This window comes from Nothobranchius furzeri, chromosome 9 (genome assembly GCF_043380555.1).
Source record: "Nothobranchius furzeri strain GRZ-AD chromosome 9, NfurGRZ-RIMD1, whole genome shotgun sequence".
Classification (NCBI taxonomy): Eukaryota; Metazoa; Chordata; class Actinopteri; order Cyprinodontiformes; family Nothobranchiidae; genus Nothobranchius; species Nothobranchius furzeri.
The window spans coordinates 63,092,982-63,110,298 of NC_091749.1; the positions used below are offsets into that span (position 1 = coordinate 63,092,982).

The following is a 17,317-nucleotide window of genomic DNA, read 5'->3' on the forward strand; positions in this document are numbered from 1 at the left end:
CACACACACACACACACACACACACACACACACACACACACACACACACACACACTACTACGAACGTTTTGATGAGTCACGGACCCGCCAAACGGTACATTTTCCCTCCTCGAAGCAGTTGACGCCATTGCAGAGCCGGAGGATGTTTTAGGTTTCACTTTCAGTTTCCTCACGTATATATTCATGCAATATTCTTTATTATTGTTATTATTGGTGAGAGAAAAGGAAAACTATATACTACTGAAAAATTTGCTGCAAATATTCAACATTATTATGTTAGACTCCTGCAGATTATTATTATTTATGTTTTCGTTTTTATTACGGTTTATATAAATGAGTGTATCTCAGAAACTATTTAATGGAAGCACTTCAAATGAATTTGCGGTTGTTTGAAAGGATTGTGTGAAACTTTTTTCCATTGACAATTTTGAGGGATAAAGCTGTGGCATTTCTGTATAATGAAAAATATGGGTTAAAACAACAAACGATTTTCAGTTTCTGTATAAATAATTGCATTTTTAGTCAAATATTTTGTTAGAATGTAAGGGTTGTATTGATGTATAGAAAGTTGAAATACTCCACAAAGTGGCACCACAGCATGTAAAAATGTAAACATAAGTTCTGGCGAACTTGTTCTATGGCAGGACTTAAAGGGTCGAGTACCTGTATCCAGGGCCCGAATTTAACACTCGCCACTCGCCAAATGCGAGCAAATTGCTCCATTTGGCGAGTAAATTTTTGAGCTCATACCTGCCACCTGGTAGGTAAATGTTTGCACCAAATTAGTTATGTTTCTCAGCCATCTTCCATGGATTTCTGATACTCCTCCCGCCTGCATGCAACGTACACAAACGTATGCGAAACGTGAACGCCGCATCCAACGTCAATTCCACCTATCCCATTCAATCAGTTTATCAAGTTAGCAGTTAGCTTCGTGTTAAAACTAGCGGTGAAATGTGGCGGTTTTTAACTGGAGTCAGCCAGCCTTCCAAAGGAAAACTCGTCGAACTGGAAGAAAAACCACCAGGACCAGTGGCAACCAGAAGATTTTGTGAAAATTGGCGAACTGGAGATGGCGGAGTCGTGAGACAATGGCTACATTATGATGGCCACGTAGCGTTGCTGCCTTTCACAGACAACTGTCCCTCGGCATTCTTCAAAAATCCAAAAAATGCCCATACTTCCGACTTTGTCCTCTTTGAGGGATAATAAATGTCCCGAGTGCTGCCGTCTCCTCCTGCCATTATTTCAGCTTTAGCTTAAAGTTTTGGTCATAAACAACAAAGTGCGCATGTGCCGCCGGCAACTTCAGCAGATGATACGGTGGCTGGTAAGGGTCACCGCGCCTACACCGCAGCCACGGTAATCCACCGAGATAATTTTTTTTTTAAAACAAGACGGTTATTATTATTGTCAACTTTTTTACCGGGGTTTACCGCTACACCGTTTACTGTGACAACCCCAGCCCTGACACACTTTCAGATATTCTCATGGTGCAGCTGTGTTCTCCAGAGATCAAGGACTAGGACCCAAATGAGGCTTTGGCACAAAGACGGTGTCAGAAGCAGGAGGCCAGACTTCATGGACAGAGAAAACAAGGAGTCTGACTAGATTTCAATGAAAGAGTTCATAAAAACATCTCTAAAAATAAATAAATAGTAAAAATGACAAAAGAGTTGTTTTTCTTAATAATTGATGTTTTAATTATTTTGTCACTCTGTTTGGAATCAACATAATATAGAATAACATGCTTTAGGTGGATCTAAATCATTTAGAATTTTGGCCGGTAAAAAATATGCTTGGCCAGTAGATTTTCATCATCTACCAGCCAACTTGGCCGGTGAGTAAAAAATTTAATTTCGGACCCTGCATGCATCTGCTCCTAACTAAAATAAAAGCCCACCTCTAAATAGTCCAAAGTTTATGCCAAAGCTGTTTCAAATGAGCTGATGCCATCTTAGTTGTGCTGCTCCATCGCATCATCCCACCCAGATCTGATAGAGCCATGGTAATTTAGACAAATTTTAATTTACTGCAAGACCAATATCATCACAAGAAAAATGTTTTTAATGTATGCGTACATCAGGTTTTCCAACTGTGCAGAGGTTATTTGATGATTGGCTGAGGCGGTCCTCGATGCTGAGCTGGAAAACAAAGAGTTTCTATAGTAACAGTCAAGAGTCAGGGAGGAGGGTGTGTCTAGTGGTGTGCTGTTGTAACGGACATTGGTGCAGTCCTGAGCCATTTCTGCTGTGCTCTCCTTCCCCTCAGCTCCCACATGTCTCTCTTATTGTCATCTTGAAGCAAGTGGGAGACTGTGAATAGAACAAATACAGAATCTTAATAAGGCAGCTGATAAAAAAACTCATTTACTCACACTCCAACTGTCAGTTGTCTGTTCTCTGTTGACTAGCTGCACCATTAGGTTTAATACACACTTTATCAATATGTGTTCAATGATTTTGAAGTGTTGGAAGGAGGTTTTATGTTAACTTTTGAATGTCTACAAGGTCACATGGTCAGAGCTGACTCTGATAAAGAGGAAGCATGCCTATAGGCAGCAGCAGTTATTTCATGGACCACAGGATTTTATCGTGATTGGCGCCTCAGAATTTAAGGAGCTGCTATTATGTCTGGATGTCCTCCTGAGTCCAGTAAAATCACACGGCTGGTTTTCCATCCATCAATCTATTTTCTGTACCTGCTTTATGCAGGCTGTCACAATAGATGGGCCATGTCACACGTAGTCAGGTTTTTGTAAAACAAAAAAAAATCCTCCCCCACCCATCTAGGAGAAAAACTTGCGTTCACGCCACCTGGTTTTCTGCAAACAATCCAGGACATTGTGCAGCACATTCATAGACATGCCAAACCTGTAGGTGGCAGTATTTCCCTAATTGTTGGCATCTTTGCCGAAAAACATTCTTTGTATGTGGCATAACGGGGTGCACGCGAGGTCTGGGGGCAACAAAGAGGGGCCAGCGGGCCGCGTTTTGAGGACCACTGATCTAGTGTGACGTGATTGACAGGCACAGGACCCCGAGCCAGCCAGAAGGAAACATGGCGTCTAATATGGTGTCCCCCAAAGACACTAGACCACGCCCTATGTACTTTAGACTCGTTTTTATGATTATTGTTATGAAGCTGCCAGTATTATAACAACTGGACATCATTTTATTCATTTTCAACTACTTTTGATGGGTATTTCCAGAGATTAATGGTAAAAATGCTAATTCTCTCTTTAATGTGGATGATGGGCCAAACCGTAGAACATCTAAGTGTGTACAGGGTCTTTAACTCAGGTTGTTTTCTGGAATGCGCTATCTCAGTTTTTAGCAGTAGGAGCACAAAGAACTATGTTGGATTTGTTTTTTTGTTTTGTTTTTTCAATTTTTCCATATCTGCAAGTGTTTTATCTCTGAGAGTGGTTTAGATTAGATATCTTTTGTGATGATCACAATTTTGTATTTTTTTCATGTTTTGAGTTTATAATATTACAGTTTGGTCTTTTTGTTGGCTCCTGTATAAAGCAACATACAGTGCATTTATTGTTTAAAAAAGATAAAGAAAGTTTGCTGTTTAAAAAATAATGAAAATACTACTTACTGTCTGCACACTAGGGCTGTCGCGGTAACCGCAAAAATGAAATATCGCGATATGAAGAAGCCCACCGCGCTGCATCATGCGCCACCGCGATTACTGAACTTGGTTCAACTCAATGATGCATGTTGAGAAGGATGGCTGCACTGGTATCAAAACGAAACGTTACTTCGCTCCTGTGGGAGCGCTTTGGTTTTCAGTACGTCAGCTGCTGCGCAGCCAGAGTCCTTGGCCGAGACAGAGCTGCCACCAGCGGCAAATAAATAAATAAATAAACGCTCGGAGACCTGCTGAAGTCCCGGACAAGCACTGCTTCTGCAGCCGTCCCAAAGAGAGTTTGAGCCGAGCTGGAGCTCACTCGCTACCTGCAGGAGGAATGCATCCACCCTAAAGAAAACCCCCGTGACACGGTGGAGCAACAAACGGGAGATTCCCTTTGCTCGCCAGAGTCGCACGCAAGTACGTGTGTGTTAGTGCAACGAGCGCACCATCCGAGAGGCTTTTCAGTGTTGCTGCAAATGTTGCCACCCCTCTCAGATCCTCTCTCAAACCGTAGTTAACATGCTGGTTTTCCTTGTAGGTAACAAGGACGTGACCGAGCTATAAATCACCGTCATTCGTGTGTGTGAAAGTGAAATGATAGTGCGCCCGCCCCCCGGCGCGCGCGCCCGGTACATGTAATTTTTTATGCTTGATTTTAAACAACTAAACAAAATGGGGACTTGTTTCTTATTTGTTAGATGCTGCAGCCAAATTTGCATTTAAAAGTTTAACCTCCTGAATTTTGTTGTTTTTAAGTTCAGTCGGACTCCGACTGTCGGAGAAACAAGCGTTACTGCGATCTGCGTTGTTACTGCCCTTTGATCTGCATTCAGTAAAGTGTTATTAAAGAAGGCACGGCAATTTTTAACCTTTTTTAAATGTGTAAACATTATGTTTAGATAGTACTGCAATAAAAAAGTGCTGCAATAATATCGCACACCGCAATATTAAGCCACCCTGAATCACCGCAGGGGGAATTTCTCAACCGCAACAGCCCTACTGCACACCTAGGATATGTGCTTTTTTATTTTTATTTTTTTCTCAGCAAAATACAAGTATAAAACAAGCTGTTTGCTCCAAGGTGGAGCAAGTTGTAAATAAGACATTTCTTACTGAAAGACAGTCGAGAAGCCGAGTGAAAAGCTTACAAGCAAATGTAAAAGTTATATTTAGTTGCATTTTTAATCATCATTCTACAATTTTCAGCCTCTGTGATTCTTTTCAGTTCTGTTTCATCTGTGTTGCGTCTTCCACGTCCAAGCCTGACTGTCTTTCGCTGGTGTGATCAGACTTCATGACTATTCAAGACATCAGTATTCCTGTGGCCCGCACCCCAACTAAGCCATCTGCTGCTCTCAGATTGCATCTTTCCTCCACTTCACCGTCCAGCTCTCATTCACATACTTTACACAAAACATGCAAATGCACACATATGTACACACACATGTTTGACTGCAATTAAACAGCTTTATGCTACAGCTGCTGATGCATTTACCTGCGTGCATAAACGAGTCTGCACAAGCCTGTTTTGGTGATGGTAACAATTTGAACCAATGCATTTACATTAGAGGCAGACATTTGTGTGTGGTGGTAGGAAATAATGATGCAGCCTGCTGGATACTGATCTCTTTTTGCTCCAGTCACTGATTATTTTTTTCCCAGGGGTGTGGACAATCTACCTGCATGCATTTGGCAACAAGACAAAGAAACAGCTTGTCCCGAAGACACATATTTGGATACAGATTTTAAATTATGCTTAGAACACTGTTCAGGGGCTTCTTGTAACAGGAAGGCACAGTGGTACCTCTTACAGAATTATTCAGGAAATGAAATATTCTGACCATGTAATTATAATTTGTCTTCAGCTAGTAGGTACTGTAAGTAACTCAAGTAAGCTAAAGAAATTAAGATTTATTTATCCAAATGGGCACAAAAAGAGTCTTTCTGAAGTTTCAAATAACAGGGAACTCTCTCAAGATGACAACACTACTTTCAGAGTCACGTGACTTGTAGTAGGCCCCATCAAGGCCCAGTCCCAACACTCGCACTTTCACACTTGCGCCCTTCAATTGTGCAATCCCAGCCAGGGGTGTGAGTGCATAGGGGTCCATATTTTTAAGTACGGAAGTTGATCACGCCCCTTTTGCACCCTTGATCCAAACTTCACCCAAGTCCGCATCCATGTGGACTTGGTGGAAGGCTATTACCCATAATCCATTGCTGCGGTAGAACAGGCTCAAGTGTCTTTCCTGAAAATATCTATTTTCAAATAAAAGTAGTTCATTTTAGGTGATGGCCTGAATGTTTTAGACAAAGCAGCAATGAATGGAACCTTATTTCAAATGTTTGGTTGTTTATTTGAAAGTTGCTAATAAAGCTTTTTGTAAAAAGTAGCACAGCGACCAGCATCATAGCATGCGTTGCAGTCAGTGACGCAATGCTCCCTGCCCCAATTCCGCAGTTATTTGCACACTTGTGTACCACACACTCAAAGCCTTACTGCACACTTCCTCCAAGTGCACTTCACAGAAGACCGTAGAGCTTGGTGCGAGTATAGGGAAGCTAAGTGTCCTCCTCTTCCAGTTGGCTCATGGGTTCCCGAAAGAACGAAAAAATAAATGCAAGATTTATGGTGTTTTTTCCCTCCTGGAGGAAGGATTTGAAATTTTCTAAACTTACAGTAATTTTTCTTCTTCTCTTCTCCGTGTCTGCTTCAGTGACGTCATTTTGTAGTCCGGGACATATTTTCACACAAAACCTAAAACAGCTTTTGCCCCATTCAAAAATCAGAATGTGTTTTTAAAATTCTCGGTCATCATATGTAAAATCCATGGCACGTAAATCACGGGATTAGAAAACTGTGTTTGTAGCCCGCTGACTTGCACTCATTTATTCGTTCTTCTGCGGACCCATGGTCTGGAAGTAGATGGGCGTGACTTGGGCTCCCTATAACCAGCCGTAAGGGCATCGAGTGGAAGCCGAAGCTAAAAGGAACCAATTAAGCTCAATATCTAAGGTGCACACTCTAGGTTCAGAAATATGTTGCCTTTACTTTTAACTTACTCAACTCAGTCTTGGTTTGTAAAGAGCCTTACAGACATAGGAAATGACACCAAGGTGCTTCACAGGCATCATAAAACTGATGAAACAAACATAAAACACCATTACATGGTATATGATGAAAACAAAAAACTAACAACCAGAGGTAAATCTTAAAAGTAAGTCTTCAGCCTTGTTTTAAAATCCGCCACAGAGGTAGAAGCCGTTATGGGCAGAGGAAGCTCATTCCAAAGCTTTGGACCTACCACTGAGAAGGCTCTATACAATGTCTTCATCAAGTGACCTAGGGACTGAGAGCAGCAGAAGATTCTCTAAGCGGAGTGTCTAAGCAGGAGCATAAGGCTGTAGTAATGTTTATGTTTATTCATTTAGCAGACGCTTTTATCCAACGCGACTTACAATTTATAACCTATAGGGCATGTTGTGATCTGTGGGGGAAACTGGAGTACCCGGAGGAAACCCACGCATGCATGGGGAGAACACGCAACTCCACGCAGAAAGGCTGCAGCCGAGTTTCGAACCTGCGACCTTGGTGCTGCGAGGCAACAGTGCTAACCGCTGCGCCACCAGGGAGTAAGGCTGCCGCGTAAGGTGGTGCCAGCCCATTGAAAGTTTTGAAGACCAATTCAAGATTTTTAAAACATATATTCTAAAAGCAACGGGCAGCCAATGCAAGGCAGTTAAATTCGAGTGACATGGTCAAACTTTTGCTTGCCTTCTAAAAATTTGGCTGCTGCATTTTGCACGAGTTGCAACCTAGCTAGAGTATTCTGGCTCGCACCAACTGAATCACAGTAATCCATGCGTGCATTAACAAAGGCTTGAACTACAGCCTCCAGATCACGTCTTGAAGGGTTGTACCTTGGACAGAGGTAAAGACCTGGATCTTTACTGATAGAGCCTGGGTCTTTGGGTCGTGAAATAAAGATTAGGGCTGCACGATATTAGGAAACGCGATATGCGATAAAAGTGACTAATATTGTGATGACGATATTACTTGCAATAAGTAAAAACTTAACTCAGGAAAAAATAAATAAAAAACAAAAAATAAAAATGACAAAAAAGATAAGAAAAATGAGAAAAGCAGAATCAATAGAAAGAGCAGAACAAAGCTAACTCAGGTGTTTGCTAACCATCCAAATGAAGTGCCATCCGCCTCGGGGCGGCCATCGAAACTATGACAACCCACCCAATCTGTCAAATGGGTGAAGAGCTCTATTTGATTTGTTAAAAACAACATCATGCCTCCATTTGATTGACAGAATGCATTATGTGTAGCAAACATTTGAGCTGACCATTCATAACGATATTTATCTGTTCTTTGCGATATGCATATTGTGCATGCTGATATTGTGATAAAGATAGATTTGCGATGTATTGTGCAGCCCTACTAAAGACGTAACCGTATTCATCCTAAAACTAAACAAAAAAAACTGACGTTTCTGATAATTTAGTTAAACAGTTCATCAGATCTGAAGTTCAGCTGCTCTTAAAATAATAACATTTTACTTGCTGCAGTAAAAAGTGTTCACCTGAACCTAGTTCCAAGTAAAACGAAGAATGGCTGAGAACACTGAATAGTGATGAAGACTCTGCTTGTAATCTAGAGAATTTCACTTACACAATATTCATGCAAGAGTGTTAGCATTTGTGAAATGTCATATTTTGGATGAGATTATTGTGCAGTTACACAGGAGACTTTTGGTTAGTTGGTAAAGACACACACAATCTAAAGCATCCTGTTCAGAAGCATAAACGTGCTGTAATTTATTCTAATCTGTCATAATAATACTAAACAGGTGGGACAAATCCCCAGTGTGTCATCCGATGATCGTATCAGCATTCATTCGTGGTCTGCCTGTATCTGTCCTGTCTATATGTGTGTGTGTAATCTTGGTCAGGCTGTTCTGTGGAGTCAAGCTCCTATGCTTTGGTTCGCTGGAGCGCTGGCAATAAAATTCTCTCTGATTCTCTGATTTACAAATTCATGCAAATGGAATAAGCAGTAAAATCTCAAATTGATGTCAGAAAAGTAATTGAGGGAAAGCCACCAGGCCAGGGACTTAAAGGGTTTCCCCAATTATACGGTAGTTTTAGTCTGACTAAGAAACAACAACAAAATAAATAAATCAAAAGGTGTAAAATCAAGCAAGAACACAACATAAGTCTACTACACCACACCATCGATGGGCATCATGTGAATGTGAGCAGTCAACAAAGAGAAAGCCAAAGGGTATCATTCCCCATGGGATGTGGTTACCCCCGGTTACCAACCCTCATCTTCAGCTTTAGGGAAATGGTAGAGGTGGGGCTGAGCACATGCTGGATGAAGCTGGTGTGTAATGTGAGGGGAGAGGGTGGAGTCACGGAGGTGCTAGCTGTGCAGCAGCTTGTGGGGGGATGGGAGGAGCGAGGAGAAACATGAGGGAGGGAAGCACGGGTGTAGTTGTTACAACAGATTGAAAGGCTATTGTTGAATCACATCCCATTCCAGGTAAGATGCACAGTTGATATTTGTGATGGTGACCCGACGAGAGGATTTAGGATGCAAGAACGAGGGAGGAAAATGATTGTCTGAGATGCTTCACATGTTGCTGTGTTTCATCAGATGTGCTAAAGTGTGAGTGATCATATCTCTCTAGTGATCAGTGGGCTTTTGTTGTTGTTCATGGAAAAGTAAAGCTGCGATGGGCATCAACCTGTCTTTGCATGCACTTGTGTGTTTTGGAAACAGGCACATGTCTAATAACCTGGTTAATCACTTGTAATGGAAAACCTTAGACCTCACAGACAAGGAAACACAGCCTAACCCTAAGGACAGTTGTTATAGCAACAGGATGACACGACAGGGAGGAGATGGTAACTAATATCTGATAGGACATTAAAAATCTAGAAAAACAAAGAATAAGTACTTCAAACTTTTAAAGCTAGGCTGTTAGGATGCAATTAGGCTACAAGTAGTTATTTATTACCACAGGCTTTGGTTTTCTAGGAAGGTCTTGAAACAATAAGTGCAAGACTTTGTCTTTACCTTTAAATTTGCCCTTATGAGTGTATCCAATAGTCAGTAGAATCTTTAGGAGGTGAAATTATTCATGAAGGTTGGACATTTTATCAATTTTTTAACTTTTATTTTGAAGATGCACAAAGGTTGACTTCTATCTACCAGCATGAATTTTTGCATCTGACAAAATTATGAAAACTGGTTTGTGTAAAAATTTTCTATAAGAAAAAAAATTAGATTTTTTTTCTTGCCTTCAAATTTCCTGGCTGATTTTTTTAAAGCAGTAATAGAAACTTTGTGCTGTTCACTGCCTCAGATGAAACAAAAGGAGCCTATAACATATCGCCTGTTTTCTAGTCGCAGCATAAAGACAGATACAGTTTGAGCTCTGTTTGTTTTTTTATCTGCATGTCAGTGACTAAAAAGCCTCCCATCTTTGTGTTTATCTCACAACCTGACCCTAAGTGACATTTAGTTAACGCCTTTAAATACGAAACCAAAATAGGGCCATGTCGGCATGAGGATGTTCCAGATGTGAATGAATTACCACACAGAATGCTTAGTCGACAGGAATATAATGGATCCAACAGGAGGAAATACAAAATGTAGAAAAAGAGTGAGGAATTATTTGTGGACGGTGTTTGTAATGACAAATATGGATTCATTTGCTGGTGAAAATGCAAAAATGTGCAGAGAGAGAGAGAGTGTGTGTGTGAGTGTGTGTGTGTTACTGAAGATCAGCAGCAACGACTGGTGTAGTGCTAAGGTAGTGTCCCTTTGTGTTTCTCTGCCTCACAGGTGAAAACCACTGATAATGCATGGCGTGTAAGCCCCCAATCATGGCCAACAGGAAACGGCCAGGGACTTGTGGGGGTAATGGTATGTCTGCTCCCAGCCCTGCCTCCTGGCCCACCCCTCATCCTGCAGAATCATGTGATCTGAAAGCCCTCCCAGCACGGCAGCGCCCACTCCGTTATCACAAAGAGACGCACGATATGAAAACCCTCCCTCACTCCTGCAAGGCACAATACACCTCTTCCAAATCTCAGGATGTGAGCAACAGCTGTCCGCAACAAGATGCAGATGCAGATGTGGAAATGAAGCGGTACAGCAACCAAGATGCAGACTCACAACCCCAAAATCAACGGCCAGAAACACTATCTGCACCTGAGCACAACCACGATGAGCATCGCCAGGCCAGTTTTCATGGGGAAGCTGACAGTCTGGATGATGACTCCAGTTCTGACTATATCAACAACTCTTCAGAAGACGAGGAAGACTATGATGATGGTGAGTATGACACTGATCCCCATTGTGACTCTATAAGGGTGAGTCCATGAATGTTAAGTGAAAGTGTGATTTCACTAGGGATGGGTACCTTTGACATTTGAATCGATCCGGTACTAATTCCCAGTACCTACGAATCGATACAGATACTTAACGGTACCAATTTTCGATACTTTTGAGTGTTTAATATTTTAATACTCTTTTATAATGAAATATATATTTTTCTCAATATATAACAATATTTGATAAATATCACGATAAATAACATACAACTGTTTGTATTTTAACATCGTCCTTGTAGTTTTATAAGCTGATAATTAAACTGAAGCAAACATCTTTACTGTGAACTAAATTTACTGTGTATCTTCATTCCTTTTACTGTCCTTTTTCAATAGATTTTTCCTACTGGGAAGTTAGAATTTCCGAGGAGAAAGCGAACGCACCATTAGCTGATAACAATGGTGGCATAGGAAGCTAACATATCAAGCTAACGTTATCTTAAACAGTTTATTTAACTGCTGGAGCAGATTAAAACGATGATGCCTCACACTTAGATCGTTGCCACTGGTTTCATCTTCACCCAATCACCCGTCACATTTAGTAAAGTGAAGCCAAACTTTAGTGCGTGTTCATGTTCTTCTAGTCGGATTTTTGGAGTTCCGAGGAGAAAGCGAACGCACCATTAGTGAAACGGAAGCTAACATATCAAGCTAACGTTATCTTAAACATTTTATTTACCTACTGGAGCAGATTAAGATGAGGATGTCTCACTTAGATCGTTGTCGCTGGTTTCATTATCACCCAGTTACCCATCACATTTAGTGAAGTAGTGGACCCAAGCTTAGCGTGCATTCTTTCTACCACGCTGCTCTGTTTACAACTCGCTCGCAGCGACCGATGACATAACGCTCTTGCGCATGCGCAGCTGTCTAGGCAAGTTCTCGTTGTGAAGGACGGGTACCGAATAGTGATGGGAATTCCGGCTCTTTTGAGAGAGCCGGTTCTTTTGGCTCAGCTCACCAAAAAGAGCCGGCTCTTTCGGCTCCCAAGTGGCTCCTCAGATTTTCTGTTGCGTAGAGTACATTTATCACCAAAATAATGCAAAACTATATGTATAATAATTTACTAATATAAAAAAATGCAATATATCCAACATTTATCATTTCTATGGATTTAATAACTGAACACTATAAGAAATCTCCACTTTCCGACTGCTGGCGCTCATTTCCTCACCGTCTTCGTCGCACTCTCCTCTCTCGCTCTCCTTTTTCCTCCTCCTCATTCTTTCTCGTCTCCCTCCACCCACATGTGCTCTGCTGTGTGTCTGAGTCTGATCCACCCCTACTGCTCTGTGTGTGGACAGTCTGGACACGCAGTTACACATGTTGACCAATCGCCTGTAGCTTTCACCAAAGCAAGAGGGGAGGGGGGGAGGGGAGGGGACGGCTCCCAATGACGAGCCGGCTCCCGTCGTTCACTTCAAAGAGCCGGCTCTTAGAGCAGGTTCGTTCGCGACCGACACATCACTAGTACCGAAACGAGGCACCGTTTCAAATTAAGTGAATCGGTGCTCGGTCGGTACTGTGGAATTCGGTCGGTACCTTAAAAAGTCCCGAATTCGGTACCCATCCCTAGATGTCACGCTGTCAGACTTTTCTGATCCTAGAGTTTTACCATCTCTTTTCTATCAGAAGCTAATGCAGGAGATAGGTGTAGGAGACTGTTTTCATCTTCAGCCTGCATGAAAAGCTCAGAGTGACCAATGATAATCAGAAATAACCACGAAAATTTGTTTTTTATTCAGTGATTCCACATTATTTTCACAGCACCACTTTTTTACCTGGACCAGACACACTTAACACTGCTCTTTTATAATACAGCACCATAAATAATAAAACTATTCAGTGCACACTTGGCACAGCAATAATTAAAGTTTTAGCACTCCAGTTTTAAACTAAGAGATTTTTATTTTGGGGATATGAAGTTATAGCTCTTTTGGTCATATTTTAAGAATAATAATTGTGATTTTATGCAACACTTTAGGATTTGGCTAAGGTATTTCTGATAAAGAATGGGCAGCTACTTTATCTCCCACCATTTATTATATGGTGTATGGATATTTATTTATTCCAGAAACAGGAAATGAAGTGTAGAACTGAGCCTGCGCTTGGTTCCCTATAAACCTTTACAGGTTTTAGTTTAAAATGTGAGTTTTTGTTCTTAAATTGGCTTGGCTCACAGTAGCAGTTAGTTGATTTCTTGTGCTAAAGTATACATGCACCACGTCATAAACCAATCACATTAGTTCTACTGGTAGTTAGTTGAGTGTTGAAGAAAGAGTTGTACTATTTCAAAAGTCCAGTCCTTACTAAAGTCGTTGGTCATTTTGTAATTATTTACACATAATTTTAATAGTCAGAATACTGTTTTCTGATTCTTTTTTCTTTTCAGGGCTAGCAGAAGAGGATGAGGGTGTGACCTACTACATCCGCTACTGTCCAGAGGATGACAGCTACCTGGAGGGCATGGACTGCAGCAGCCAGGGAGGCTGCAACCACAGCCACAGTCAGGGGGGCTGCAACGCCGACATGCCTCCACGAGGATCCCACACTAGCGAATGCCATGAGGCTGGAGAAGGGTGGACTGAGGAGGGGGAGGCAGATGGGGAGGAAGAGGTGCGAGAAGAGGAATGGGTGGAAGATGAGGAAGGAGAGGGGGCAGTGAGGGAAGAGTGGCAAGAAGATGAAGAAGCAGTGGAGGAGTGGACGGAGGGAAATGAAGAGACACATGAGGAGTGGAGAGAAGAAGGCCAGGTGAGGCAGGAGCAGTGGCCAGAACGGAAACGCCACAGGGTGGAGGAGTGGGCTGAGGGGGAGGGAGAGGTCCGCTGTGAGGTGTTGGAACAAGATCCGGATGAGCAGATTTATAATGGACGACCAGAGCCCATTCTGGACCATCACCACCACAACCACCAGTCTGCCGTGGAAGAGGCCATGTACAACCAACAGGCCGACAGAGAGGAGGAGGAAGAGGGTGAAGAGTGCTGCCTCAACGAGGAGGAAGACGAGGAAGGTGATGAGCACAGAAGAGTTTACACCGGAGACTACTATGTTCCTGAAGACAATGGGAATTCGGTTCGAGTGTCTCCTTACCGTAGCCGTAAAGTGCTGGTGGTAGAGGGGGAAACGGGGGAGGAGGCCGAGGAGGACATTGATCAAATCGTCGCTGAGATTAAGATGAGTATGAGCATGGGGAGTCTAAGCAGTAGCACGGACCAAAGCCCTGAGGAGCTCGCACAGGACCCTGCACCAAATGACTACCCTCACTCTAAGTCTGAGGCAGCCTATCCACCTGCTCACCACCGCCATGACATTCGGCCAAAGTCCCTGAATCTCCCCTCCATGCACCACAACAACCCTGAGCTCCAAAGGAGCATGAAGGCACACTCCCCTGAAGACAGACAGAGATGGCCACAAGAACAGGTGAGCTGTGTCTGTAACACAAAAATATGAGATGAAATTTACTAACATGGCATAGTTTTATAACAGTGATCTGAAACAAATGAAACTGGAGCGTTCTGACTTTAGAGGAACATTTGTTTTCTTTAACTTGATGGATGTTTGTGACTCAACAGTTATGGTTCTACAATGTCGTACATTTTGAAATTGAGGAAGGTTTGGACTCCAGGGAGGCCAGTTCAGTGGTCTGTTGCCATGCATGCTGTTGTAGTGAAAGCATTACAGTTTGGCATTCTCTTGATTACACTTGGAAGGCCTTCTCAGAAAATCTGGAAACTCATATTTACTTTTAAGCATTGGTCGAGTCTGTAATTTGGCACTAAACGTGTTCAATCCCGTCTGAGGTGCAGACTGAATAACAAAAAAAAATGATAAAAAACAAAATGGTTGCTTTTCTCTTTACTTGAGAGGGTGTAGCATCCTTTCTTTCCAAAACTATTTTGAAGTGTTGCTGGGTTCTTACAAAACACAAGAGGTGTGTAATGGCAAGAATCTGGCAATACGATATATTTCACGAATCACGATACGAGCTGGACAATATTTTAGAATTTTTAAGACAGAGAATTTTTTTATGTTAACCCCCCCCCCCCCCCACACACACACACACACACACACACACAGTTTTATTGACTCATTCACTGCCAGCCGTTTCCTGATCAGAAAAACCCTTCGCTGGCAGCATTTCTCAGCGTTTTCACAGTTTTCAGAGTTACAGAACGTTGCGCGCTAGGATGATATCAACGCCAAAATTAACAAAACAAAGCGAAGACTCACCTCTTACATCAGGGTGAATCTGCACATTTCGAGCGTCATCCGTTCTTTCATAATCCGTTGTTGAATTGTGATCGGCAGAAGCTTTTCTGGTTCACGCCTCACTTTTTTTTACAGCAGCGGCCCAAAAACGATCTCCTAACACATGGATTTTCTGCTTCCTGATCACGTGACGTGTGACGTACACGGATGAAGATCGACTTTAGAGCTGGGATGTTTGTTCTCACAGTGCGGGAGCTTGCTCCGACGCCCACACAGAAAAAAAAATGCAAATGGCGACTTTAGTCGTCAATGGCAGTTAAAAATAAAAAAAATATATATATTTTTTTTGTTCACATTTTGTTCTTGTGAAGCACCTCGTGGTTTTTCTGTTGAGAGGCGCTTTATGAAAAATCATTTTTTCTACAGTTCGACCTCGTGATTGAACATCCGATTGTACGTCAGAAATACACTAAGCTGATTAACGTTCTGCTTGTTTGCACTACTGAGTTGTGCACTATGATGAATACTGATCAAGTCTTTGTCTGATTCAGTCTTTTTCTTTCCTTTCCAAAGGAGAACCCACAGACTTACATGTGTTGCTCCTTTGAATCTGAATCTGCTGTGCAGTTAAGAAGGAGGTTTAAAGGGCAGGAGCATTTCATTTTAGTCCTAATGCGATTGAGGTCTAATGAGCAGTAAGGGACTGCCAAATCAATATCCAACAGAGGGGGGAAAAGGCTTTCCACTGTGCTGAAAATGTCCTTCCTCCCATTTTTACTACGCTGTCCTCTGATTCTGCATGCAAATTAAACTAGCTTACCATTATTAAATATGCTCCACTTTGTTAAATACTTCTCAAATTACAGACTTTTTGTATTTAAATTCAGAGGAATGTCCTCATTTATTCATAATCAGTTTTTGGGTTGTTAAGAAGGAAATGTACTAAAATGGGAAAACATCTGCACAGAAACGATGGCAGCTACTGTAAGAGTGTTTATGTTAGTGATGCTTATGAGTCCATTATAAACACAGCTGAAGGTTAGATGAAGTAGAATCCCTTTTCTGTGTAGTTAAACGTTTAAGGCCAGTATACAGCTATAAGCTGCGTTTTTAGTTTTGATGGGAGACATGAAGAAAACAGTAAAATATTGGAATTTAAACCGATGCTTCTCTTGTGTTTTGTTGTGTCCTGGATTGTTTCACATGTCTCATTTATAGCAACCCCACATGCTGACTCAGTCTCCTCCAACGCAAGCATCTGCGGCCGGGGGAGGAGATGTTCATTCATGCATTGTTGTTGTCTCCTAATCCGTTCTAATTCTTTTTATTGTTGCACCTGCTTTTCTGTGTTAACCTAACAGGTGAGCAATGGTCCTGAACAACCCAGGAAACAGCAGCGATCTGACCTCAATGTTCCTCTGGAGAACAACAATGTACCAGAGGTAAGGTGCTGCTGGATGTTCCGGTGCAGGATGAAACTTGAAGTGTAACGTGTGTGTTAGGGATGCTCCGATCCTATCGTGTGACTTTCAAACGATTGGAATTGGGTTAAAAAATTGGATTTAACATTATAAACAACAAATATGACTTTTTAAATTCACCCTGAGATAGAAATTTTCAAATGGAACAACGGTGGATTAGTTTTAATCTCAAATGATGTAGAGGAACTTGTTTTCTTTGTTTCTTGGAAGAAAACAACACCCTTACTTCACACAATCTATGGCCAGCGGGGTTTCAGACACCATACAGCTGTTAGCTAGAAGGCTAACGCAGAGCTAACGTGTCTGCAGGAGGCGTCATTTGGAATCCTAAGATGTCCAAGGAAGATCCTGCCTTTCTCGCCTCTGATTGGCAAGAAAGGCTCTACTTCGATTGACTATTTCATTTAGCAGCAAACTGGCTGTCCTGCTAAGTGCAGACTGTCCTGCCACCAGCAGAAAGCTGTTTTGGGGAGTTTTGTTAGGAAAATGGCCGTGTTCGAGTTGAGCTGCGCCTCGCCTGGAAAACAAACGAGAGCAGACGGAAGCAGCAGTGGGAGTGGCTGAAAGTCGGC

At 42.1% G+C, this 17,317-nt stretch overlaps 1 protein-coding gene across 4 annotated transcripts in view; it reads left to right on the forward strand.

Annotated features, from left to right (window-relative positions):
• apba2b (amyloid beta (A4) precursor protein-binding, family A, member 2b) overlaps window positions 1-17,317 on the forward strand; it is a 102,671-nt gene that overhangs the window by 47,771 nt on the left and 37,583 nt on the right. For 2 of the 4 annotated variants that reach the window (XM_015953140.3, XM_015953145.3), the window contains exons 2-4: window positions 10,505-10,996; window positions 13,445-14,475; window positions 16,626-16,706. In XM_015953140.3, the coding sequence (XP_015808626.1) occupies window positions 10,525-10,996; window positions 13,445-14,475; window positions 16,626-16,706 (1,584 nt within the window). In that variant the 5' untranslated portion in view covers window positions 10,505-10,524. Of the gene's footprint in view, window positions 1-9,108; window positions 9,323-10,504; window positions 10,997-13,444; window positions 14,476-16,625; window positions 16,707-17,317 lie in introns of those variants that run through there. The other 2 variants (XM_015953141.3, XM_015953144.3) reach the window with 2 other exon arrangements.